Here is a 28,000-nt window from a genome sequence, read left to right as displayed (position 1 = left end):
TAGAAATGCTTATGGTAATTATCACTCTCTTGATGGGATTGGATTGGATGGGATATTTTTATTTTAAATTAAAAATCCCAACACAAGAATATTGCTTTCTTATTTGAGTTATGTCATAAGAAAAAAAATTATAGGAATTTGCTTTTAGTTTCCTTTAGTTCAGTATCGGCAGGTTTGAAAATCCCATGGCGGCGATACCATTGAATTCGTTCCACAATTGAATTATACATCGGAAGGTAGACATTCTTCTTTCCTATTTCTTGGTCATGTTCTTCATCGCAGTAGTATTGCCACCATGGCAGCACCAGAAAGTCTCCCCCGCTTTTTCTCATAAATTGACAGAAGTCCTTGTCAGGTAACGTAACGTATGACAATTCTTGTCTATGGACCCTCGGTACATCCCTATTAGTTGATTTCCAGATTTTGGTGAAGACGGAATGGAGACACAGCATGAGTACGATTGCCTGAAGAATATTATGGTATGAGTTTAAAAGATATATATTTCGTTCTTTTATAGTTTTTCTTGATTATAAGCAAATACTTTGAGGTTTGCCGGTTTCTACACGATCTTCGCCCACAAGTAAGTGTTATTCAATGTGCACATAGTTGAGAGACACATATATTTCATATGTGTGTTCATTTCTATATATATTACACAAGACAATTCATTTTTAAAACATAATTAACAAATTCTCTTTGAAAAATTAAGAAAAAAATTGTTAAACAATAATCACCTTTGTTTTCATAGTAAAAATATTTAAGAAAACCTCAGATTTTATACTGATTAATCTTAAAACTATTACAATAGTTTAATGGGCGTTAAATCGAATATAAAGTGTTTATGGTTTTATAAATGGAAAATTTATAATAAACCAAACAATTGACAATTAACATCAAATGTGTGTTTTGCTACAACGCCATCTTAGGCGCAAAAAGTTTGACATACCTCGCATATAAGTTTTTAAGTCTGTGCTCCACAGTCCACATCTTTTTTTATCTATCTAAAGAGACAGATAAATATATTGGAAAACAAACCATTTGCTTTGTTATATTTTTAAGCCATCTCAGAAGTAGGTAATTAAAAATGTACAATACAAAAGAGTAAATTAGTCTATATGCATTTTCTTGGACACTCTTATTCTTCGCCTATTATGAAGATTTTGAATGTTTCTGTTAGAGTTTCTGATTAGATTTAAAAGTAGAATTAAGTGACATAATTTTAATTAAAAAAGTAAAAAAATATTGTTATTAGTTTTATACAAAGGAATAAAGAAACTATTTTGATACCAAGAATTTAATAACCTAAGGAAGATGTGGATTTTATGACGCTGCCTTCCAATAAAGTTCATTCCATTTCTCCTGGACTTCATCATTAGATTCTGGTGTCTAAGGGTCCATTTGGGAAATATATTCTTTCAAAGAAGAATTATTTGAATAGATGTTGACAGGCGTTTTAAAGTGCATATCAATACACATAAATGTCCTTGACGTTAAGAACTCCATCCATCCATCTCATTGTTTGAAGTCGGTAAAGCATATTATGAATACAATATCCTTTACTGAAATGTATACTAAGATTAATGTTATATTTGACGCAGATATATTTAAACGTGACCAAAGTCGTGGTAGCTTTTGAGCTTATCAAAAGTTTGTATGATAATTCGATATTTATATGATAATCGTATAGAAAAACAATAGCAGCATGTGTACTTATATAAAAGTTATGTAAATTTGTGATTCTCTGTATACATATTACAGCCAATGGAAATTTATGGCGGTCTTTTCTTACAATTGAATTCGATTTTCAAATTTACACTAAGCTGGACGTTATGTCTTGAATTTAAATCAAACTGGTTCTCATTATATTCGAATATCATTTATTATTGCTATTAATTATCAAAAAAAACAATACACAAAATCTTTGCTTAAATCAAAATACTTAAAAAGTTTATAGGATACGATTTAAAAATAGAATAAATATTTAGACATCACTACTTTTCTTTTAATACCTTTTCCTTTGTCTATGAAACCTTAAAAACTCCTCCAACGTCTTAGAAAAATATGGATGTATCGTACTTGATGTAGTGATAAGTTTGGGGCCTATTTTTGGGGCTATGAGTGATTGGCAGTAGAAAAACCACCAGGGCAGAGGAAGCCAAGGAAAGTGAGGTTGTGAGAATTTTTCTTTGCAATTTTTTTTAGATGGCAGCTCAAGACATGGCCGTCCTGAATCGTCACATTCTGTCTGGATAGGAACCACGCCAGGTGTAAATGGGGCCAGAATAGGCCCCCAATCTCGGTAATAAGCGGTTCCTTCATCCAACACAGTAATAAGAATAATCTGAAGAAGCATCTGAAATTGAATATATTATCATTATCATAATTGAATTTAGTATTAATACTAATAATAATAACTAAATAATTCTAAGGATGTAATAACAACGATTATATAAGCTTCTTAATTTAAAAAAAGACTTTATCTTTATCCAAATTTCAGTCCAAAAATTAATTCGAGTTTCGAATAACTAATTTACGATATGATTAAAAATAATTGGCGAAATAGTAAAACGATTATTCAATCTAACCTAGCCAATCACCCAAATCGTTGGATAATATTATGGATAATAATAATACGTAGGAATAGGATAAAATGGAATAACTATGCACAGAGGTGGGCATTTCTTTTCCAAAGACGGCGTCGTATTCTTTTCTGCGTCAGTGTTATTTTCCGCCGATCCCATACTAAAACTCAACACCAATAAGACAACACATATTTTGCCTATGACAGTAGACATTTTAAATAGAACCTTTAAAAAAATTCAAGCCGAATTAAAAAAGAAAATATTTAAAAACGGAACACGGCGGTCAAAGCGTAATTTAATGACACGAGAGCTGTTATGAGGTTATCGATAAATAATTAACGATTATTCGATTTCCGCAGGCTCCTACGATTTTTTTGCACTTAAATAAGAGTTTGAGGATTTATTCAGTTGGGTAAAAGAATTGTATTTATTTTTTATTTATAAACCGAAATATTTAATTATATTAATGGCCTCTTGACCACGCCATCTAAGCTCAAATCTCCCCATTCCTAAAAATATAGTCTTATTTACTTAAACTAGGTCTGGTGGGCTTAGCGACTTCTCCCGGACTCCTCCAGAGATTTCCTTGATGACGGCGGCCAGTGTCACCTGTTTCTGTACCGATCATGTAAAAATAAATTTACAGGCCAGGCCATAAACGAATCAAAAAAATCTTACCTACTTGTATAGAGTAATTTTCCTAATGAAAACACCTATAAATAGGTTTTATTGTTAACAGTGCAAATAAAACTGGTATACGGACTATAAAACATATTTTCACTCAGGTGTTTCAATCACTGTTTTTATGAGATTTTTTGAGACGATATTTTATGTGAAAATATTGAAATAAAACCTTATACTGCGTACAGATTATAGGACCAAAACAAAAGGGGGCTTAAAGTTAATATACAATAAACCATCAGATAACAACTTTTCGTTTCCACTAAAAACAAACAATCATCTCATTTTACAATACTATACATAAAATAAGAAAGAAACACAGTTACGTTAAAATAATGCAATGCAATGCCGTGCCACCACTAACAATATCTTTCTAGACAACCCCAATTTTATTTTATATTATTTAACATTGTTATTATAATTATAGTTTGTTAATTTCATGCACCGCATGAACCTTACGAGATGTTTAGATTAAGTATAAAAAGCATTATAATATAATAATTATTATATAACATTATAACTACTTTCATGACCTAAACATCGTGTGTAATAAATTATTAAAAAATGGTTTCAAAACGTTCGAAATGCTTCAATTTCATAATCACTCTCGATTTTTATATCGAAATCTGTGGGAATCGTGGTGCAGTACGCACGTTTCGCGTCGCGCATGCGTGTAGTGGGCATTCGCGCCTTTTTATTTTAACAAAAAGTTATTATATAGTTTTAATTTAAAAACAGAAAATGGTTGAATGGCGCGAAATGAAGCGAACTTTTTTATAATAGATGTGCATTTGTTTTTACGAAAATTAAAGTGAAGAATTAAAATGTGGCTATCTGTGGTATTTTCTGTGATAACTTATTTCAGAGCTGTAAATGTTACCAAGATAGGAGGATTTATGGCGCTGAATTTGTATGCGGGTCTAGTTATTTATTTACTTATCGTGCCATCCGTATTCAGCCAATCAGGTATTTATCACAATTACAACAATTGTTTGTTAAGATAAAAGATTTTAGACGCAAAATACATCAGCGTAATTGTACTTAAGTTTGATTTAATAGTTATTATAACCAATTTATCAGTATTTATCTGTTAATTTATGAAACGATAACAACCATATAAAACCTATTTTCATAGTAAAAAAATATTTATTTAATATTAAAAATTAAAACAACGTTTTGTTGTCAGTTGTTGTTGTTGTTGGCAGTAAATAAATAGATTTTCATTTATCCGTTAAATAATATATGTTTGCATTAATAAACATTATGAAACACGCATAAAATAATTTATTACCAGTATGTTTATAATATGAGACATCTATGGTTAGGTGACAATCTCAGTAATTACCAGGCACTTACCATCACAGCAAAACAATGGTATGACCTACTATTACATAAAGCCTTGAACTTTATAAAACTCAGAAAATAGATCGCACAGATGATAAATATTGTAATGTCATAATAATATATCTATGCAAAATTACGACCCTGTATTCTTTTGCAAGAACACTACAGATCAGATCACATTTAAAAAAATTGCTAGAAAAAATATTTCATTATTTGCGGTCTCGGTCTCTTTTTAAATTACAATACTCGTAAATACATAATAATAAGTTTCTCATGTAAAATAAAAATTTTGTAATGAGAAAATAAAGTTCTTTAAACATTAAATTCACAGTACAATATTGGTACTATTAATTTAAGCTGAAACAAAAAAATCCTATAATTCATTTTAAATTATTATTTACTCCTACTTTCCCACGACTATTGTTTCATTTTGAAACAATAAAACGTATTACGCAGAAGAATAAGTTCTTATTTTGTAATTACTATAAAGTTAACGATTATCTAGTTGATAAAAGGGCCTGGGACAAGTGCTAGATAGGCTACTTGAAATAAATTTGCGATATTTATTAGAAGTAGCCTGGTATTATTTTAGAATAAATGTTGTTTGACATTTTGTATGATGATTTGCGATTTTAAAAGAGTACTGAGAGTTTTTTACGCCGGCTTTTTCTCTCGGCCTACATCCTCCGTCTTCTTTGCCGATGAGTAGGTAAGTCTGTGATTCAAATTTAATGACGTGGAATAACTGATACCTGTATCTTACATTCCATAATATACATAGATTATTATTTTAATAATTATTTAAGTATAAAAACACAGATTACTAAAAGATGACATGCTATTGTTAAGCTAAAAAATCTGACAGTTAATACCCATTAACTGTCAATAGTCTGGTTATTTTATTATATTAGCTTAGTGTAACCGCATTAATTATACAACGCAAGCGTTACACTTTAACTGACATAGATTTGGTATCGATCTAAAAATCTTTAAAAGCATTAAAGTTGTATTTTTCTTATCACGTAACTTAACATCTTCGATATTTCTTTCCTTTAAATTCAGTAAATTCAGGACAATTTCTAATTCTTAGACGTAAACAAGGAAGGCTAAGATGACGTCCATTGCAAAGCCACATCTCCAATACACGAAATAGGGCTGAACTTCATATCTGTAATAAAACATAAGTGGTTTACCAAATTTTAAAACAAACAACGCTTTATCCTTATATGTACAATAGTGACGTAGTTATAAGTCGTAAGTTATAAGGTAATAAAACGAGTAACTTATAAGGACCTAAGAACCTACGTCCTAAGAAGCTACGTAATTTGTATAATATGTACGTGTTGTCGTTTAGGTCAGCACCGATGATGCAGATTCAGAAACTTGAGGCCAACACAGTGAAATGACTTAAAATTACAGATAGGATTAAGTTTGATTTATCACAATTAGTTACGATTGTTTTCGTGATCAGCTCATAAAATACATACACTTATCCTGAACGATTACAAATTGTGTCGAACAATTAAACTTCCTTAAAAGTTAAAAAGAACAATATACATAACGGAGCAATGGTGTTACTGTCAGCTGTCATACCATTATCAACGTTTAACTAAAATCAATTAAAAACCGCCAATGTCATAAATTTTATTCAATAGTTGATAGTCTATAATAATATTATTAGCTACGCATGATACTATGTCGCCAGTTAAACTCGCTCCGTGAACCTATACAGGTGTCGGGCATATCTGTCAAATAACCTTAAAAGATTGTTAAGGTTCTTTCCGTAAGGAATATGCAAAAAAGTCCCATCCCAACTGCTGAGCATTATGTTTTTTTCGATGTTTATCTTTTATTTATTACATAGTTACACGTTACAAAATAACACGAAACATCTCTTCAATACTAATATATATATATATAACCCAGAAAGTAAATTAATATAGTAAATACATGCGACTAAATAAATTATATACTTGATCGTTTTAACAAAATTAATTCATTGTGTGGGGTGTAGGCGTATAATTTAATGGCAAAACCAATTTCTTTGATTGATTCTACCTCGTATTCGTATTTTTACATTTTACCTGGTTCATTTCGATGTTTAATGTATTATTTGTGAAAGAAGTGCAAAAAATTTAAATGGTTCAAACCAGAAATATCCTATCATAGATAATAGAATCTATATAGAATAGTTAAGAGAACGATATAAGATGTGGAATAAATTTCCGAGACAAATCTAAGAAATTTATGAAAATTTTAATACATAAGTTAGTTAACGTTAGATTGTTAAGTCAAAAAAGAGCGTACCAATTTTTAAAACGCCGATAACGCAACGCCAGCTCTCTGGAATTGACTGTCCATGGTCCATTAACATTAGATGAACCTCCTGCCAGTATACCGCCTGTTCTATGAAATATAAGTACAATTTTTGTGTATAGTTGTAACACACATTAAAACTCAATTAAGCACATGTCATCTACTTGTCTAATTATTTTCTCTTTTAAATGTACATGTTATTACGTGAAAGTTGTATTATCGCGAACATCGCGCGAGAAACGCTGTGAAAGGCATGCTATGCCGAGTTGAAAATTTGCAAAAAATATTCATAATTATTATTTATTTAGCTATACTTCGTTACGTTAAAATTAAAACAAATAACACCAAAATTATAAGGGATAGAATCCATATATCCATAGGACTTATCGCCAACAAGCGATGAATAATGACGAAGCTTCCCTTGCCTACTAAGGAAAAAAACTAAAAAAAGATGAAAGAAAAATTTTATGTTATACTAAAATTCTTATTATATAATAATTCGGAATGATTAAATAAAATTAATCAAAACCTCTTAATTTTGAATTGCGAAATATATTTACGAGATGTCAATATAAATTTATTAGAAATACAGATCAGATAATATAGGTAACTGCTACTCATTCTAAGTAACGACAACTAAAACATTTTGCTATAAAAAAGTTCATAATATAGTACATATTTCTCTGAGACTTATTATCTGTCACAAAGTTCAAGGAATATATCTCGTAGGTTAGTCTATGGACTGACAATGTTTTTAACAGGTTGATGAATTCCATATTTAAACATACATTCAATGCAAAATACATAGGAATTCAGACCTAGCTCCAATCTAGATTTAACTATTATTTTGTAATGAGTATTCATAATTAACCTAACATGAAAAGCATCATCAGTGATAAGATCGCTCGTTGCACGTCATTACCACTATGTGTGTTATTATTAGTATCTGATGTATATTTTTAATTAGATAATAATACGACAGGTATTATGTATGTAATTAATATTTTATATAACGTTTAAAACTACTGAATATTAACCGTCTCTGCAGCTGTGGTCAAATATTTAATGTTTTATCTTTATCGGGTTATAATAACCTTAACTTATTTAAGGCTAACTTTATTTCATATAGGGGTACGAGGCTTTTAGACAATATTTTTTTAAACAATTGTCATTTCGCCGGTAATGAATTCCAGAACCTTCGGTTATTTAAATATGCATAAAAAGATTGATAAGGGTGATGGAACGACCCTTGATACATAATATTGAAGAAAAAAGCCCAGTTTACAGTGTCAGTCAACTAGTGTAGAATAATTATTGCGCTATAAAATTTGGTATAATGATGACTAATAATTGGGCTGTTACATAAAAAACTACTTTCTTCAGCGGTCAACCGGTAAACGAAATATTTCGGATACAAACTTTCACTTGCCAAAACGAGATTGTCTGATATCGCTTTAGTTTTAATCAAATATGTAGCACGTTTAAGGTTCAATGATTTGTCGATTAATCGCAGCTATTTACACTATAAAATTTATTAGAAATAAGTAGTGAAAGCTATAGAAATATAATTTGATTGAACGGTTTTGCTTAACATTAGTTATGCCGGTTTTTATGCCGGTGTCTGGTAGATAGTACAGGTAACCCCAGAGCTGGTGCTTTTCTCGCTCTTTTTCTATTTATAATTTTTTTAATTATTATTACTATATAGGTTAAGAATTTTGTATATTTGTGTGTTTGAAATTTAATAGTTTTATGATGTCATTTTGTATTTATAACTGCAATCAATTCGTAATGTGTTCCATTCGTAATAAAGAATAACTTTATTTTTATTTCATTTTTTTTTTAAAGATTACCGTGGCTTGTGTAATACGAAAACCAATTACGCAGTTTATTATAACCAAAATTATGAATTTTCGTTATCGTAGAAGCAAGTTGAAAATGTAATGAAAGTCCTCAACTATGTATGAACTGTATGGTGGCCGTATCTAATGCACATGGAATAAAACAGTATTATAATTTAAAACAAAACTTAAACAATTAAACGTGTTTTGTCTGAAGAATACTTTAACGTTGAAGTCTTCTTTTCCTCAAACCTGTGTTGTATGAAACTAAGAATGTGTGGTTAGACTCCTTATACAAATATTTTTGTGTTAGTCAATTTATCGACAAGATCTAGTCTTGAGATATAATAATAATAAAGCCTTTGACATTTGAAATGTTGGTAGTAGAATTGTTGGTATTTACTGTTTATAGACAAATATTAGTCGCCTGTGGCTACGGACTCCTCTTGGGTTTATGCTTCCTCCAACCCTTTCCAGATGTCTCTATCAACAGTCTGCCAGTCTTTTGTGTAACAAGACAGTGTTAAGTCATTAGCCCATCGTCTTGAGATATACTAACATACTTTAATAATCAAACAAACCACTACACGCAATATTCGTCGAGCAAGTTTGCTGATCTTGCCGAAGCCGCGTACAAATTATTTAAAGAAGTCTATTAAGTATGAGGTTTGTCATTATTTTAACAATTTGCGTCTAAAATTCGCGTTTAACCAATTCAGTAGTCAACAATTATGACGGCTGATGGCGAAGTGTACCTCGTTCGCATATATTAAGTTTCTCATGTAACAAAATACATGTTTTGTGATGAGAAAAAAAGTTCTTTAAACATTCAAACTTTTACTGGTCTAGTTAACGAAATATGGATTAATTGTTATGATTAACGTGAGTCCAAAACTAACGTTATTAATATGTATTGTATTTAATATCGTTATGTTCTAGGCAAAATATTGCACCAACTGTGTTGCAAACAAAAGTTTGTATTAGCTATGAACAAAATGTCTTAAGAGATTTAGTTCCTTGACATTTGGTCTAATTTTCAATAAATGTTGGTCGGCCAACGCCGCAATATTTGTTTATGTTAATCTCAACTATCAGTAGTTTCGCAGTAGTTGGCAAATATGGGAAGTCCTTGTCCTAATTTTGAATCTATGACTAGAATGAGTATGTGAACAGTCGTGTTCATTCTATATTTGACTAAAACAAGTAGACTAAACTAGATTTTTAAACCTGCAATTTTTTATTTATTACATTCTAAAACATGCATGCTTCAATGACATCATTGAGAATATATGTAGGAACAAATTTCACACACACACATCAATTATTTTAGAACATAGAAATTACAAAGTAGCAAGGAAAAAAACACAGGGACTTATTAAGAGCATAATAAACAAAATTACGTTAAGTAGGAACAGTGTTGTGTAATATATTGATATTTTTATTAATTCTAATAACTAATTAATAATAATTGTAAGAGCGAGATAGCCTGTTTACAAGAGTAACAGTAGCATATAAGAGTAGGTACATATAAAAGACTTATTCCTAGTAACACTGGGAATACAAAGAAAGGAAAATTTAGCATGATCAGTATTAGTATTGAAGTTAAATATTTATTACAAATAAACAAGGTTAATGAAGTGACATCGGAGTTTTAGGGTAACTCCAAATCGTCTAAACGAGTATCGTACAAGCAAGACCATGAATGTGGAGACGATTGCAAGGTATTCTAAGAAAACGTTTTGAACTGTCTTAAAAGTATTTACGTGCATTTTGTTATGTGGTGATCGGAATATTCTAACGAACAGATTTGTATAGGGTTACTGTACTTTAAACATTTGTAAAGGGTGTAATATAAAACCTAGCATTTAGTTTTCGACAGCTTTCTTTCTTCAGCGTGCGACACTCATCCCCGAGGTCGAAGTTTCTATTCCTGGCTGTGCACCAATGGACATCTATCTATGTGCGAATTTAAGTTACTCGAACGGTGAAGGAAAACATCGTGAGGAAACCGGTTTAACTTAGTCGACTAAAGGCTTAAAAGACTTAGGCTAAAAAGTCGACTGCGTTTGTCAAGCGCAGCGCAACCTACTTGCCTATTACAATGATCATGAAACAGATATGGAAATCTGAGGTCCAAACATACAAAGGTTTTACCGCCACTAGTTTGTTATTTATTTACGCGCACGCTCCGCTATTGGATATTATATAATTGCTTGAAAAAGAATAGTAATTAAAGAAACTATGCTAACGATATGGTAATTAATTTTCCTTTATTTAAATAACAATATTTAATTTGATGATGCATAGTGCATAACTTGGTTCATATAATGGATTTACACCCTATATTTGAAATAAGATAAATAATATATTATTATTTTAATATTTCTATAATCGGTATAAAATAGGATACTTATATCATACGTATATGTTACGCTTTAGTCTATAGAGAAATGTACTCAAATTATGAAAGTGTGATGTCATACTTAATTCCCTACATCGAACATAAAGGTATAAAAAAAATATTCTTCACAATCAACTGAGTTAAGAGGTCTGCTAATTGAGTACTTCAGACGAAAATTTCACCAACATCACCTTGAAGGCTGGAAATTTTCCACAGACCGTTTTACAAGTCATTTGCGAACAAGCGAACTGTGGAATCGACTCCTGGTGAGGGTCTTCCCCGAGAGATACGGCCTCCAGCTGTTCAAAATTCGAGCGTACTCCTACCTCCAAGGCCGGCAACGCACCCACTAAAAATAGGTGTCTATGGGCTGCGATGACTGCCCCTTTTGGGCGTCCTGCAGGCTCGTTTGCCCCCCTATTATAAAAAACACACTTTTAACATTATATATGGGTTAAGGCCAATTTATGCAGCATATTACTGTGTTCACTGTGTACCATTTTACTATCTATAATGAACCGATTGTCCATGTTATGTAGTGCGTGAAAAAATATATTTGAATGGCTTTACATCACCCCATTATTTACCTACATGATACGTCAATTCATATAATACAATGATCTAATCTTATCTTGCCGCATCTCATCCGAGTTTTGAAATATGTAATTAATTTAGTCGTTATTAACATTAGCTCGATCGGTGAAGGAAAACATCGTGACGAAGCTTGCCTTAGACCCAAAAAGTCGACGGTGTGTGTCAGGCACAGAGGGCTGATCACCTACTTGCCTATTCAATTCACAAACGATCATGAAACACATGCAGAAGACTGAGGCCCAGACCTAAAAAAAAAAAGGTTGTAGCGTCATTGATTTATTTTTTATTAACTCCCAAACATTCAGAAACGAGACAGAGTTCAGCCAGACTGTCAAAACTTTTGACATACGAAAGTCATCGTTCTAAGTGTAACATCTGGAGAGTTGGCGTTAATTAGGTTTTATGTGTCCTACCCTAGGTTTTTGGGCAAAGTTCTACTAATCGCTTAGTCTACACTCTGAATCTTTGGGTTCTTTAAATTCAAATTAAAAATCATTCATATATGTAAAACTAGTGAACGTCAAAAAAATAAATGTATATGAAATTCTTCTAATTTTACACTAACAGCCAGCTCTCATCTTGCGGTTGTTTCCTAAAATTTTCATATGGTGTATATAATATATATACAATTTTAATTATTCAAAGGTGCGGCCCGCGGCCTCCCCCTGTAACTTTTTCCACCCTAATTTATTTTTTGCTACATTTCAGCCACGTCGGCCTATCGCACTTTTGGTCTGTCCTTCATGCTTTGCCCTCTTGGGCCAGTAGGTACATTCGGTTAATGTCTTTGCCCTGATCTGCATAACGGGCTGGTTTTGTTTATATGAGTGCAATACATTTAAAATAAATTTATTTAACGGATCAAACAATTGCTGGTCTTAATATCAATTTTATAGCGTATTTGGACCATAGATTTGACACCGATTGTAAATAATTGAACTTTGACATTATTTTATGTTCTTAATAATACATTGTAAAAATATACGACATTTGCATGCCTATTTATATATTGCTGATTGTGCGGATATTTGTAATTGATCGATCTAACCACTGTACCACTATTTTGGCAAATAAACGATTATTATTATAATCCAGTAACGTAACTTACACGATTCAATGATTTATCTTTAACCTGTCCAGGCTATCGTATGATTTAATAATATTTCGGTGTTTGTACAGATAAATATGTATTTCAGATAGGCCAAGTCGTTTGACCTACGATCAAATTTACAATAGCACAACTTATGCGCAAATTCGTCACGCTTCGAGACCCGTGCCTGCCAAAGTACAAAGGACTAAGAATCTTCTCGTTGGAGTCACCCATGACCCCTTTAGGTATTCCGTGCCTGAGGCTGATTATCGCAAGGGTGTCAGGTAAGTCATTAATATTAATAAATGAAATCGTAGAGTGCGTATCTCTCTCGCTAAGATGAAGGAAAACACCGTGAGAAAATCATCATGCCCTAATTATTAAAAACAAATGAAACACATACAGACATCTGAGGCCCAGACCTAAATCTCAGGGCCAGATCTCAATATAAAATTATTACATGAATTCAAAACATTTTGCAAATAAATACGCGTTCGGTGTATAAATATTTGTTTTGCGTATATAATATTTGTACTTTAGTGAAATATTGTTGATAGCCATTATAAACTAACGTTAAGTTAAGTTAATTAAGTTTTCTCATTTACAATCATTAACAGTTTTCTCATAATTTACAAGCGTTATTATTAATTGTAATAATTCAATTTTTATAGTACAGATTCAATTGCTTGTAAAAATCGTGTGTGTAAATACAAAACAATACAATAAAAAAAGTTGGTGTGCGAATTTACACGTCCAGTCTGTGGATAGTTTGTTATAAGGCAAAAATAATTAATTAATTTTTCTATTTTCAGAATCGTCGAGACCCCACAATCCACAAACCGCACTGATCGGGGTAAACGTGGAGTATCTCATCTATATAATATGTTGACTTGTGCAACTGGATGCAACCCTATCGCTTACAAGGGGTACGGCTGCTACTGCGGACTAGGAGGATCTGGAAGACCTGCGGATGGGATTGACAAGTACGGTCCAATTTTATTTATTGTTTCTATTAGCCCATATAGCGTTAAAGATTACGTATATATCTTGAAATCGAACAGAATTAAATATTGAATTAAAAACTATATTAAAACTTGTACACCAATGTATGGCTCTTGTTAAAAATTGTGAGCGCTAATTAGTTATGTACCAATTACATATAATCTTCAAATATGAAATAATGTTGACTGCCTCATATATGATTATATAATATAAAAATAAATAAAGATCAAAAAATCAAGGGAGCCCTGCTGTAAAAATATCGAAACAATAATTGTTTCAGTTTCTAAAATAGAATACTTGGTTGAATGTGTCTTGATTTTTACGCTACAATTTCCGTTTCCGTTTGTACATGTGTATGTGTAGTATTATAATAGTAACATATAAACTTTAGCTGCTGCAGACTTCATGACGAATGCTACGAAAACATCCACTGCCCGTTCTACACAGTCTACTTCCAACCATACTACTGGACATGCTTCAACCACGAACCCTTATGCGCCTTAGAGAACTTCCATAACGCATACATAAATGGCTGCGCAGGTCGACTCTGTGAGTGTGACCGACGTTTTGCTATGTGTGTCCGACAGTACACGTGTCCAATTGGCCGTCCACTCTGCAAATCTTCACCGTTTAGGTTGCTCCAAAATATTCTTATCGTTCCCTAAGGTGAAAGGCCTATCCAAAATACGCGTTAGGACTACAAAGTCACTTTATATTTTAAAAAATAAACCGTAAAATGAGCATGATCGTGGTAACAACAAAGGCAATCAGATCACATGGCAATCAGATCGACCCATCAAGTGAAAGACTCAACACTGCACTGGCTATAAGAGAGGCGCTCAACGGAAACCCGTGGTGGATAGTCCGATACTTCCATGCTGACCACGCCACAGACATGAGCTGCCGATTAAAAAGAAATTAAATGTGGAGCCAGACTGTGCAGAGGAAGTCAGGCTCTGCCCATACTTGAGGTGTCTATTCAAAGACATTCAAAATGAATCCTCGAATATTTCTAAAGGTACAAAGGAGGATCAAACATTAGTGTTAATAAACATAACTAACTTAAAAGGAGTTATCCTACAGCGGTATTCTTTAACTTCCAAAAGCGTTGCGATTTGAGATTTTTCATGTCATGAAGTGGGATCGAGGTCGCTATTGGAACTTTGCTTAAGACCTATTTAGCTTGTGAATTAGCACTGAAATTAATATAAATAGCTAAATATATTTCAATTATGTTTTGGATCTAAAAAACATGTGTCGATTATATTGACTCGCTGTTACAGAATATATTTTTGTGATTCTAGTCTAGTTATAGTTTTTATTTAATTTTTTTTTTTTGCTATAATCAAACAATGTACAAAATAGAGTTAACTTGTTACCATTAATTAACAAGTAAATTAATCGTATGAAACTAATATTATTGATGATAAAGTAATGTTATTGAAAGGCTTTACAAATGTAGATTAAAGTTAATATGATATTTGTTGCCATGGTAATTGCAAGATAACAATATCGTAGTTAAACGTTTTATAGTACAAGTAAAACCGTATGTTTAAAATAAGGTCGTCCCTTGTAGGATTATATTGTACAAATACTAATCATTAGAATGTAAGAAAATATTTTTGTATATAATACATGTGGTTACTAAATATTTGTTTTTCTCTTTTACCTTTTCACCTCTCTAACAAGAACAGCGCTGGTTGAGGTTAGAGGCCCAGCTGCTGCCTTTTTTTCAATTTACACGATCAGTGCAAAGAAAATTTACCAAAAATGAGGTCAGTAAAAAGACATAAATCTTGTCCAATTACAAAGTACGGCATTCAACACAATCACCAAAGTAATCTCTAAGAAAGTTTTTCTCAAAATTTTATAGCATAACGTGATCTCATAACATGTCCAAGCAACAGTTTTGTTTTTATCGTTATTGCATAAGCCTTCGACAGAGTCTGATATGGATGAAGAGTACTAACTGTCTATGTCTCCACATATTCTATTGTATATAATACTGGACACGACAGACGTTGTTCAGCATGATATTTCGAGCGATTAGGATATTAAATAAAGTATCGACAATCGAAAGTATTGAATTCAGCGCCATCTGCCGGGCTGATTTGTCAATCTAAACCATCTAGGGCTCCACCCAAACACTTACAAAAATTCATTCATATAGGTCCAGCCGTTTAAGACGAGTTCAGGGACATTAATACGTGCAGAATAATAGAAATGTGTAAGTTATCCTATCTTTCAAGTTAGATCAAACTGCACACAGTGTGCAAATTGGATTGAATTCGGTTGAGTAGTTTAGGAGTCCATAGCGGATAAAGAACGTGATGCGTAATTTATATTAAGATACTATAAATGATACAATATGATTTTTTATTGATCTTACACATCACGTATCTTAGAGGACAATCAGATACTTATGAAAACATATTTTGTTTTAGAAAGATATACACGTGTGAAATTGATATGAGATCTTAAGAAGGCGCAGCGCTAAACAGATCCATGAAACTTCCTCACAATCGAGTAGCCCGCAATATCACAGCACACAACTATTTGTATTCAAGTATGGGTTATATAAAAATGCACCAAAAAAAAAAATAACAATCACTTCAGAGCATTTTTTTGTCAGATAGGAGTTGTAGATTGTTCCTTTGATTTGATTCAATAATTAATATCGTATTACACAGTTTATAATCAATTTCGTACAGTCTCAGTCTCTCTGTTTAATCTTTTAATAAAATGCATTTCGTCAGAACGTCTTCCCCAACTTTAACGTAAGTACAATTATTTTTTATCTATAATATAAACGGAAAACTTGAATCATTCAATAATATAATTTTAAATATAAAACGCTTTTGAATCACACACACATGTACATTGAAGTAGCCTTGTAATGAGCCTCAAATCTTCAAATTTGGCATAATAATCTAGTTGCAAAACATGTAAGTTATCAGTTAGTACACTGATTTAAATATGTATTGTTTAGGATATTAGATGCCGATGAGAAATCATCGTCTTTATTCATAAATAATCACTCTAAATGCATAATTTTCCGTAACTACTCTGTACTATAAGTACTGTCTCTTTTCATGAAAGCGTAAGCAGGCTTGGATGGAAGAAGACGAATTAATCGATAAAACAATACCATTACACTTTTCTAGAAAATCATTTGTTACGGATTATTCATATGATTTTAAATTTATTATCGCCGAGTCATAAATACATATTTATTAGAACCATATTAAGTTATAATTAGGCTATCAAGAATGTTATGAACCCAACTTTCCGTTGAAAAACAAAAAAATAATCTTTATTTTTCCGTAACATTCAAAATATGACAGTACTGTCAAGTATTATTTATTAACAGCTATCATAACAGTTATTACCACAGATCTGTTTAGGATGTAATAAATACAAAATACAGAAAGAAACATTACTGGACGTACTTTTCTTTATAAAACAGGGGGCTAAAGAGCTCATCTGATGTTAAGTGATACCGCCGCTCATTGACACTCAATGTCGGGCTTGCGAGTGCGTTGCCGGCCTTTTAAAAATTGGTACGCCCCTTTCTTGACTATGTTGAATTGGTTCAAAATACTTCACTGGGCAACTGGTTCCATGTTGCACGGTAAAACTGCCTTAAGAAACGTTCAGTTGACGAACGACGTACATCGAGATGTTACAGGTGGTATTTCGTATTCTGCCTTCGATGTCCGAGTATGAAACTCAGCTGCAAATACTTGCTTTACATTGTCTTTTTTCAGATGAAACTCTACCAAATACTACTCATCCTGATCATAGCACACCAAATAGTAATTTCTCATAGCAGAACAATTCCAACTGAATGTGCTAAAAGTCGACGGAACGGAGATGGGAAGAATGAAATCAAATGTATAATCTATTATCCTTATTACCCCTACTATTATGTGTATCCATATTATTATTATCCTTATGGTTATTATTATTATCCCTATTACTACGTGTATGGATAGTTTTATAAATTAAATGGTTTTAAATGAAATCAATATTTATGATTATTTTACACTATTCATTAAAATTATTTACTAGCTTCCAGGTTTCGGTTGGATATTTTCTTTAATATTGAAACTAAATGTATATAGTCTGTTACTCAAAAATAATGCATAATTCTTAGTGAGAATGTATTTTTGAAATTGGACCAGTTATTGTTGATTTAATTTCTTAGACACATACAAATTTAACTTATAACACAAGTTATATACCTAACATTAGTTAAGTTACATATATGTCGGAGAATGAATATTTTAAAGTTCCCGCCACTATGAAGTTAGTCGTAGAATGCGGTGTGGTATGGTAAGGTAGATTGTCAACGTTGACAATTGACAATGCCTAGTCTGTGTGATCTACCAAATGTCAGTGGCGCGACTGTTTCGTGGCAGTAAGTGAATTCTCTAGTCACTTGAGTTTCGAACGTCGCCTGCGCCGGATGTGCGCACTGACTGTGTTATAATGTCGGACGACGGTAGTAACACCAATTTTACAATTATTAATCGCGTTGAATCTGCTACATATATATATATATATATAATTCTCGTGTCACAATGTTTGATCCCATACTCCTCCGAAACGGCTCGACCGATGCTTATGAGATTTTTTATTCATATTCAGTAAGGCTGAGAATTGGCTAGACAATTGGTTACACAATTTCTTTTGGTTTTATTTTTATATGATACAGTATACAAAAATATATATAACCCTTAATTATCACCCTCTACGATCAACCCCTATTTTTTATAAAAACTAAATAAAATGTTTTCTGGGGTGGGTTTCTAAGAAATTAAATCAACAATAACTGGTCTAATTTCAAAAATTGATTCTCACTAAGAATGATACATTATCTCTACGTGGCAAAACGACGTTTGACGTTTTTCATTTTTCACACTCATAAATTGTAATACAACATTCGTTATTGCTTTATGAAAATAAGGCAAGTTAGCTTTTGTTAGTCATAAGTTAATATTTTAAACGATTAAAGTGTTTCATTTAACATATATCGGAACAAATCCATGCAACAAACACCACCGAACTTAACTCACAACTGTAATAAATTAACAAAAACATAGTCAAGAATTTTGGACACTGGCGCCAATTTTAGAGAACTTTTTGCGACATGGAATCAGAACGATTATTTAGAACGTGTGAGGTTTGTTATATTTTTATTAAACCACAAAGAATTAGGTATTATATACATACAAGCATATAAAAATACTATACTGTATACTTAGCCGCAGACCTTAAAAGCAGTGTTGGCCCATGGCTTCAGCTTGTGAATTTCATGCCTGAGGTTGGATCCCCGGCTGCTTTATGGTTTGTGGACTCATTTTCTTAGACTCTCAATAGGTCCGTTGTGCGAATCTCCTGCTGTGTTGGTACACAGGAGGAGATTTGGAGATTGAACTTTCATTCTATGTGCGCATTTAACACTCGCTCGAACGGTGAAGGAAAACATCGTGAGGAAACCGGCTTGCCTTAGACCCAAAAAGTCGACGGCGTGTGTGAGGCAGGCTCATCAATAGATTGACAAAATTTGATCATGAAACACATACAGAAGTCTGAAGGCCAGACCTAAAAATGTTGTGGCGGCACTGATTCATTCATAATAATAAACACAATTTACAAAGTATATAACCTAAAATATTTGGCAATTTTTAAGTAAAAAAAAACAAATAGAAACAATCAAAATATACATTTTAATAATAAAACTGTACATATATGGTCAACTTATAAAAACTTCACTCCACCTATTATATTCACGGGGCGGCCTTTGTACTTCTTGGATATCTCCTTTTCAATCTGTAAAACGAGAGCGAGACTAATAATCTTAAAAACTACAGCTGTTACAAGAAGGCACAAAATACAGCTAATCAAATCTGTCTTTGTCCTGGATAAGGGAGCGTTCAAGTATTATGTCACGCAATTTTTGGAGATCCTTGACATCCCCCCCCCCTGAACTGCAGCGTAACGTTTCTGTATACAATAGTAAAACGTTTCGTGACCAACCTCAGTGACTCTTTATACCAAAAACTTACTATTATATAGTGTAAAGTACTGTAAAGTGGCAAATAATATTGAAAATAACGCGTATTATTCAATCCCCGCCCTGCATCGTAACGTTTTACAATAGGACGCCCCCCCCCCTCGCCCAAATTCGTTACGTAATACTTGAACGCTCTCGAAGGGGACGCTTAGAACAATATTTGTTCCTCATCATAAAGAAAACAAGCAGAAAATTGATTATTCTATTTTTTATAGAACAGAGGGCAAACGGGCAGGAGGCTCATCTGATGTTAAGTGATGGCCATGGACACTCAATGGCGCAGGGCTCGCGAGTGCGCTGCCGGCCTTTTAAGAATAGATAGTTAACGTGATTGTAAAATACGTTAAACAAATTATAGTATGAATATTTGTAGAAGAAAAAATCATATATCTGAAATCCCTTTGAAGTACGATTTTCTATGTGAAAAGAATTTAGCCCTAGCTTCCGATCGCAACCTCTTTCTGATTATGTAAAGCTATTCAAAAATAATTATATCATTCACATTCACATATAATTATTATAAAGAATTACACCTAAACCTACTGATAAAAGCTTCACAAAAACCTATAATCCGCGTTTATACAGACGCGTTTCGTTCGCCCTTAGCATTTATAACTACTTTATCCTGTAGTAAAGAAGTTTTGAACTATCGCTTGTCAATTTCGAGGTCAAAGTCGAGGCTATAGAATAGGGAAACGAAGTATTATTGTAATATTTTAACTAATCATATAAAATAGATATAAAATAAATATTAATATAGCGAGCCTGATATATCCGATTTAACTTACGACCATTATAAAAGGGAAAAACTCATGAGAGAAATAGCGAACCAGTCCTGTCTTCTATATGCCGACTACGCATCATCTAACATCTCATACATAGTAGAAAGAATCGCAGACGTATAAGGTTAAAGATCGCACGGCATTTCACCAGAAAGACTCAACCTCCTCCATAAGAGACACTGGTGGAGACCGGCCAGAACCTGAAAACCGGTAACAGAGGAGTAGTCTCATCGTGTATAAAATGCCTTTATACTTACGTTAGCTTGAAGCTCAACAGTTCTCTCAACTAGGCGTGTGAGTAGCGGCCTCAGTTCCGCTGCTCTTTCACTCGCCGCTAGTCGTCTCTCACTCTCTCTTTGCGCGAGACTTGACATCTTATCGCACATCACAAGCTTTTGCTGGAGTTGTGCTGTTAGAACGTCTACATATCTAAAAAATTATGCATTGCATAAATTCTTCGGGTTTTTCGAAGTAGAAAATGACAAAAATAATCCATCCAAGAAATTAATGTATTTTAAACTTGACTTTTAAACATCTCGACACTTAGCGCGGTTTTTTTTATATCTACTACACTCGCACTATGTACCTAACGAATAGTTTGATTCAAAAAACCTATGGTCCCACACATCTATCAACTATTATGACGTATTTGAATTTATGGATTTTTGGTAGTTAATATTTATACTGTATATAGTATAAAATTATTTTTGTAATATACAGTGGACACAAATTTAAACCAATTTATTTGTCCTCGTCACATAAATTTTTGTTATATTTATAATAAAATAGAAAAAGAAACGAATTCGACATCCATAGATCAAATAATAATTTATATAGAGAAACAAATATATCTTTTTTGACACCTGTCAAGAGCTAAAGTTAACGTGTAACAATATTCTGTGTATTGAGCACAGAACATTGTAATGACTATTGAATGCTATAATCTGTATAGACTACACAGTGTCAAAAAACTGAAATTAAACTTACCTGAATGCCCGAAAAAACAGTCGCAATACCTATATGCCAATAAAGTCTATGGCGAATTATACTAACTTGTTAGAATGCTTGACATTATGCAAATGTGCGATCTCCGGTGCCAATAAGGCCCTACTGGCGTCTTGTACTGTGGCCAACATAGCGGCCAGTGCGTCTGAGCTCTCCGTCGGTAGCTGCTGTATGAGCGAGAAGCTCTGGCTCTCATTAGATATATGGGTCTCGTGTAGACGCATTTTTAGGAATGATTCCAGCTAAAAGTGTTTTTAAAGTAGTTTAATATCCCCTAACTTCTTATTTTGCCAATAATACGATGTCAATCAAGCCATGATAGGTTTGAATAGGAAAATAACACAAAATTAATGGTAACTAACCACTAAGTAACAAATACACAGTCAAAAATCATGTTTGCATATAGGTACCACTGTACACTTATGCACGTCAAAAACAGAAATGTATATAAAATGCTTCTAATTTTACATTTACTGCCATTTCTAGTAGCGAGACTAAAACTGAGACCTGTACCTCTAAGGCCTATATTCTTGAACGAGAATCAAAACTAAATTTCGATTTTAGAGCTGTCAAACCATTTCTTCTGTATGATGTTTGACATATTTGTCAAGGCTCACGACGAGTTTGTGAGTTCAGAAACGAATAAGGACCTCAGACATTAAGAATTTGACATTCGAGGTTCGAGTTGCTTTGGCTCGTTTCTGAATGTTGCCCTAACTGTCATATATTTTTTTATTATCTATGGCAATATGTCAAAACATAACATATGGATAACAAAGTATAATAAATGAATTTATACCATTTTGGAAACAAGCAAACTAACCTCAACTAGCTGATCGATTAGCTGGTTTCTTGTTTTAGGATTGTCCAACAAAGTTAGGGCTTCTGTTCCACGAGCGACACCACCTCCTAACCCATCTTCTTCAACGACTATGAAAGAATCATCAGGCAAGCTTTCTGCCCCAAAATCAGGTGATGTATCCTGAAATGAACAATCACCATCACACTATTGTAATAATGACTATAAAAATAAGTATTTTTTTTCTGCTTAACAAACATTCCTAGTACTTTTATTGTCATATATTTTAGATAAAAGAGTTTCTATCATATCTGTGCTAAACTTCTATATAAATCTAGTAACTCTTTATATCTTCTATTATAAAGAGTTACTAACTTAAATAAATATTATAAACAGGAAAAATTGCAGTGCATAAACCTAATCCAAACTCAAAATAACATTATTCACATACATATAGGTATACATATGTACACTTATGAACGTCAGAAAAGTAGTGAAATTAATTCTAACTTTACATTTACTACCAGTTCGCAAGTCATGGGAGTAGAGCGGGCAAGAAACTGTCCGCTACTCTTTTAAATCGCTAAGTTTTGAGACATACAAATTGTATGAATTGGAGCAAATCAATCCCAAGGATTAGAGTCATTTAAATATTCACTATAAGCTTTATTGATTAATTCGTTTTTAAAGAGAGCTTTGACTCTTTCTCTAACTTCGCAACAATTTCTATAAGGAGTGGTTTATCTTCTGGAGCCTGATTGGTCGTACGTTAAAATTAGTAGTTTCGAGTACTGTTTATTATACTGGAGAATGTCACTATTTGTCATTTATTTTTAAAATCATCAATATTTTTTATTAATTATTTTACATACAACAAGGCTTCAAGAATATATTAACCAGATAATTATTTAAAAGGATATGCTTAATTAATTTCAACACTTAGCTCACTTTAATATAAACTATAACTGGATACATTAATTTGTAAAATGACTTACTAATTCAGGTACAGTGTCAATGGTACCCCAATCAATTTCACCACCAGCATCACCATCACCAAAATCAATTTCTCCTGAAGTGTCCAAGCCACCAAAATCTATGGCACCACCCTCCTGTGGATTCAAAAGTACAATGCTAAGCTTAGTATGTACGACTACTAGTTACGCCACACAAAGTCTTTGTATCTATTAGGGATTCGGTTTGAGACACGGCCTTCCTGTCTTTCCTTCACATACGACTATTCGCGCGGTTGATGTAATAATTCAAAGAATCCTGCGCAAGTAGAACACTTGTCGGGAGAAGAGTCACCGAGTAGCGCTCGACGTGGTAACACGCGAGTTATCGTTGTGAAACCTTCATCATATATAACACACGATAAGCCGCCGCGCAACAGTCTGACTACGACGAATATTCTCAGTAAAAAAATCGCTACGCAAACGTCGTATTAAACTCTGTATATTCTATATATTCTACATACACGCAAGCATTGGATTGATCCTGCAGCAGCGTAGCATGAGCTATGTGAAATACTTCCTCTTTGAACATTAATCCATGGTGGGTTGTGTCGCTATTAGTAACCGTAACCGTTATATTGATAATTATTTCGTGGTTGCACCGCCACACCAACTACCATGTATCAAATCTTAGATCACAACTTTGAATCTTGGCTTTTGGTACTAAAGAGTTTGCTTAAAAGTCTTGCCATCATTATCATATCATTGCCATCGCATTGCATTCATAAGAATATGCAGGCAATGTGTAAGACTAGAACTGCTTATTTAAAAAAAACGTGGAAACTAAATAAAATTAACTACTGTTTTAAACAGACTGTCCATGCAACTAGGATCTGGGACAAAACTTCGTCTTCGTCCACTAACACTGAACAAATTTAAATGAGAATGACATTAGCTCACGTTCCACACACGGTTTAATGACAAAAATATGATATTTTTGTGTTGTTTCTAACATCGTTTTTTCGTAAAATTTACTAATACAAATGGGAACTGTGTTATACAGTTTGTCTCGGGAAGACCATCCTCGCAATATCAGGGTATCACAATATAAAGTTTTTATAATGTACATTACCCCATACTAGGGGCCGTTCAAGTATAGTAATACTTGACGTTTGATCTTTGATGTTCGGTGATTACGTCAACAGTTATTATTTACTTTTTTACACATATTGTCTATGATTGAAAACGAAATGCATTTACGAGGATTCCTAGAAATAATTAATATGTCTATGTACTATTATTTTTGAGAGCTCTCCTTACTTCTACTGACAAGAGCAGTGGGGGGGGGATAAATTGCAGTAAATCTGCTTATGCAATACTTGAACAGCCCCCTAGCGCATGTAACATGTACACATAGTATTACATTGTATTTATGATACCGGGTTATTAACTAAAAATGTTTGAAGAGAATTTAATAATCAATACCTGATCACCACCACCTTGTTGTTCTTCATTTACTTCAATATGTATTGGATCTGGTTCCACACTTAGTGGGGCTTCGCCATACATCCATTCATATACTGTAGTATTTCCATGCTCCACCACATATTGAAGCAAAGGCAACACTTCCGATGCCTCATCCCCCAAAATATACTTTGTAAATGCAGAATACAAGTCTATGCTGGGACGAAGTGGCTTCAAGGAACTGCCAATCTGAAATCAGTATAATTAGGTGTTCATTAAAGATATCACCTTTGCTTCTATAAACATAAACAATCCTTCATGATTCATACATACATAATTTAATTTAAAAAAAATTAATATTGACGCATTTATAAAATATGTTCAGCGATTTACTATAAAAAACTTACTTTATCATATATTGCTGGTAGTTCCTGCAATCTTTCAACAAGTTCTTGCTTAATCTTATCACCTTTAATTCCAAGTTGCTTACATGAATTTAAGAACTCTGTTTTTGCCGATCCCTCACTTTTCAAGTAGTCATTCTTTTTCTTTTCACAATCCTAAAATAATACGACAATAAAAATTATTTAAGAGTAGACTACACAAGCCCAAAGATTTGAATCAATCTTTATCAGTCCCAAAAGGTTATTATTTATGTACTTACTACTTGTATTTGTTCCTCTTTAGTGATTTGCCTTTTTAGTCCTGGTATTTCATAGCTTATATTTCTAGCTAACATTTGAGCTGCCTCAGCAAGGTACAGGTTATCACGCTCATAATTCTTTACCACATCAAGCCAATCCTTCATTCTCTGAGAGCCATACCTACCGAACAGATTCTTGGTGTCTGCTTCAGTTTCCTTCAAAATTTCAATTATTTTTTGACAGTGGAAGAAGTTAATGTAACTGCCTGAAAGTAATGCAGCTATGTCGTTGTGCACTGGCATATCTTGGATGGCATTGTTGATTTTTTCCCTTATGGGAATTATATTTTTTTGCCATTCTTTAGACACGTGTCTTCGACTAACCAGCCAGTCTTGCAGCTTTCCGATATTAATATCTATAGGAATATTGCTTTCCTGAAAGAAATGTAATTAACATTATAATAAATTTTACTCTCCATATGTAGTACATATTGTTTGGTGCGTTATAAATTATGTTAACTTACGTCCATAGTGTTCACCTTCAACATATATATTTATATTATAAAACAACACTATTATTTCCTTTTGCTATACCTTAGTCAATTAAATATTTTTTCATTATACAAAACTTTGTGACGTGTAAGTGTTTACAAGTTGCTAGTGGGAGCTATCATTGTCCTGATTGCACCAAATGACATCAGATGATTAAACTTAGTTGTAAGTTGACAAATGTCAATGTCAGAACGTAAATATATATAACTAGAGTCTGGCTAATGAAAGTTGATACTGAAAAAGCGCGGCAAATTTAAAAAATATCAGCATGGCAGCCCTAAAGTAAAAAGGAAAGTTGGAACAACTCACTTTGATACTTTGACATTCATTTTTATTTTACTAGTGGATGCTTGCAATTTTGTCCGCGTTATGACGAGATTAAAAGTAGCTTATATCACTTGTTAACTCTTTATTAACTCCATACCAAACATCACACGGATACGTCACTCCATTGTGGCGTATTAAAGGAACAAACAGGCTATCAAACACTATCACGAGTATCAATATTATCATGAGTTTAAATATTTGTAAATCTATGTGAATATGTATCAAAGAAAACAACACCATATATTTTCATACTGTTTTTTAATCACTATAATCAAAATCTGGATCTAAAAATTAAACATGGAGTGAATCGTCAGAATCACTGGAGTCGCTGCTGTCTCTTAAATTGATGATGAATCTTTCTAAATTATTTTCAGTTATATGGTCTCTTCTTTTGTACTTGTTTTCCACATGAATGACAAGGTCTGTCATTTTTTTCCAATCATCTGCTGTAATACTCTCAAAAGATTGTTTTATGAGAACCTCGAACTCTTTTGGAGTTCGGCTTACATTTTTGCTTCCCACGTTTCTTTTTGCTAAACTTCATATGAGTTCTATAGCATTTAGGTCACAATGATATGGAGGAAGTCTTAGCACTTCATGTCCGTTGTGGCTTAAAAGTTCATCAGCTTTATAAATAGGTTCTGGCGTGTTCTGTTTTACTAAGCAGAGCAACTCTGCTTTTCAATTGTATGTTTCAAATGAAATACCATTCAATGTAAGCCAATTCTGTATCTCTAACTTTCGATTTTGAGATGTGGACGCTTTATTTATTATGACAGAATGGTATGATGCATTGTCCATTACAATTACACTTGGTTCATTTAAATTGGGAATAAGCTTTTCTTGAAGCCATTTGTTGAAGTTTGTGGAATATTCATGTCCATGTTCATCATTATGTCATGGTGGTAGTCGGCCATTTTAGATTTGGTGCTAAATACTAACAATGAGTTTGGAATAGGGCCTTTCTCTGATCCTGCATGCACAATAATATATCGTTTTCCTGACGATATATTTTCAATTATTCCACTTGTTGATGGACCTTGCCAACATTTTTTAGGCTTATAGGTTTTGTGGACATAAGTTTCATCTAAGTAGACTATTGGCTTACCTTCTGCACGTTTCGATGCAATGGTACGCAAAAAGCGATGTCTCCATGCAGCTATGTCATATCGTTCAATTAATAATGAACATTCATTTTTGTTTTTCTTAAATTTATAACCGTTGGCTAATAATATGCGACGGAGAGTTTCATGACATCCACCAAATTCTATACTTTCTTTTAACTCTACCAACAAAGATCTTAATGTTGGTACTTGTTTCCTCACACAGTAAAATTTGTTTACTTTATTACAAATAACATCCATATCGAAACTATCTAAGTTCGACACTTTTGAAGGGTGAGGTCGTTTTTTACCTGGAGTCCTCCAGACCCCTTCGTTCACCGCACCTTCTTTTTTAATTCTCTTCAATGTAATAACACTTACATCTGTAAAAAGAATAAAATAAAATGTCAATTATCGTGAGTCTCATAACTAAGAAATAATAGAA

General features: G+C 32.9%; 2 protein-coding genes and 1 long non-coding RNA gene across 3 annotated transcripts; 1 reads left to right on the top strand and 2 right to left on the bottom strand.

Annotated features, from left to right (window-relative positions):
- Window positions 1-82: 82 nt before the first annotated feature.
- Window positions 83-819, bottom strand: LOC123708627. Its single transcript, XR_006753632.1, has 2 exons — window positions 735-819; window positions 83-464 (listed from the first exon to the last, which is right to left on the bottom strand). It is a non-coding gene; the product is annotated as an uncharacterized LOC123708627 (long non-coding RNA).
- Window positions 820-3,901: 3,082 nt separating this feature from the next.
- LOC123708508 lies at window positions 3,902-15,147 on the top strand. The gene is made up of 4 exons (XM_045659263.1): window positions 3,902-4,229; window positions 12,956-13,133; window positions 13,662-13,832; window positions 14,243-15,147. Exons 1-4 carry the CDS (start codon window positions 4,088-4,090, stop codon window positions 14,514-14,516), a joined length of 765 nt encoding a protein of 254 aa, XP_045515219.1. The 5' UTR covers window positions 3,902-4,087; the 3' UTR covers window positions 14,517-15,147.
- A 4,417-nt stretch (window positions 15,148-19,564) lies between these two features.
- LOC123708827 (CDK5 regulatory subunit-associated protein 3) lies at window positions 19,565-26,253 on the bottom strand. Its single transcript, XM_045659742.1, has 9 exons — window positions 26,098-26,253; window positions 25,595-26,008; window positions 25,338-25,490; window positions 24,952-25,179; window positions 23,512-23,625; window positions 22,541-22,699; window positions 21,766-21,959; window positions 20,970-21,141; window positions 19,565-19,686 (listed from the first exon to the last, which is right to left on the bottom strand). Exons 1-9 carry the CDS (start codon window positions 26,119-26,121, stop codon window positions 19,615-19,617), a joined length of 1,530 nt encoding a protein of 509 aa, XP_045515698.1. The 5' UTR covers window positions 26,122-26,253; the 3' UTR covers window positions 19,565-19,614.
- Between the last annotated feature and the right edge of the window lie 1,747 nt (window positions 26,254-28,000).

Source organism: Pieris brassicae, chromosome 4 (assembly GCF_905147105.1).
Source record: "Pieris brassicae chromosome 4, ilPieBrab1.1, whole genome shotgun sequence".
In the NCBI taxonomy this organism is placed as follows: Eukaryota; Metazoa; Arthropoda; class Insecta; order Lepidoptera; family Pieridae; genus Pieris; species Pieris brassicae.
Note: the sequence above shows the minus strand (reverse complement) of the source record. Positions and strands in the feature narration are given on the sequence as shown.

Coding starts and splice junctions, on each gene's coding strand:
- LOC123708508 (XM_045659263.1), top strand. CDS start 4,088: ATGTGGCTATCTGTGGTATTTTCTGTGATAACTTATTTCAGAGCTGTA. Junction 13,134..13,661: donor GATTATCGCAAGGGTGTCAG/GTAAGTCATTAA, acceptor TTCTATTTTCAG/AATCGTCGAGACCCCACAAT. Junction 13,833..14,242: donor CCTGCGGATGGGATTGACAA/GTACGGTCCAAT, acceptor TATAAACTTTAG/CTGCTGCAGACTTCATGACG.
- LOC123708827 (XM_045659742.1), bottom strand. CDS start 26,121: ATGTTGAAGGTGAACACTATGGAC. Junction 25,491..25,594: donor AAGAGGAACAAATACAAGTA/GTAAGTACATAA, acceptor GTATTATTTTAG/GATTGTGAAAAGAAAAAGAA. Junction 25,180..25,337: donor TACCAGCAATATATGATAAA/GTAAGTTTTTTA, acceptor TACTGATTTCAG/ATTGGCAGTTCCTTGAAGCC.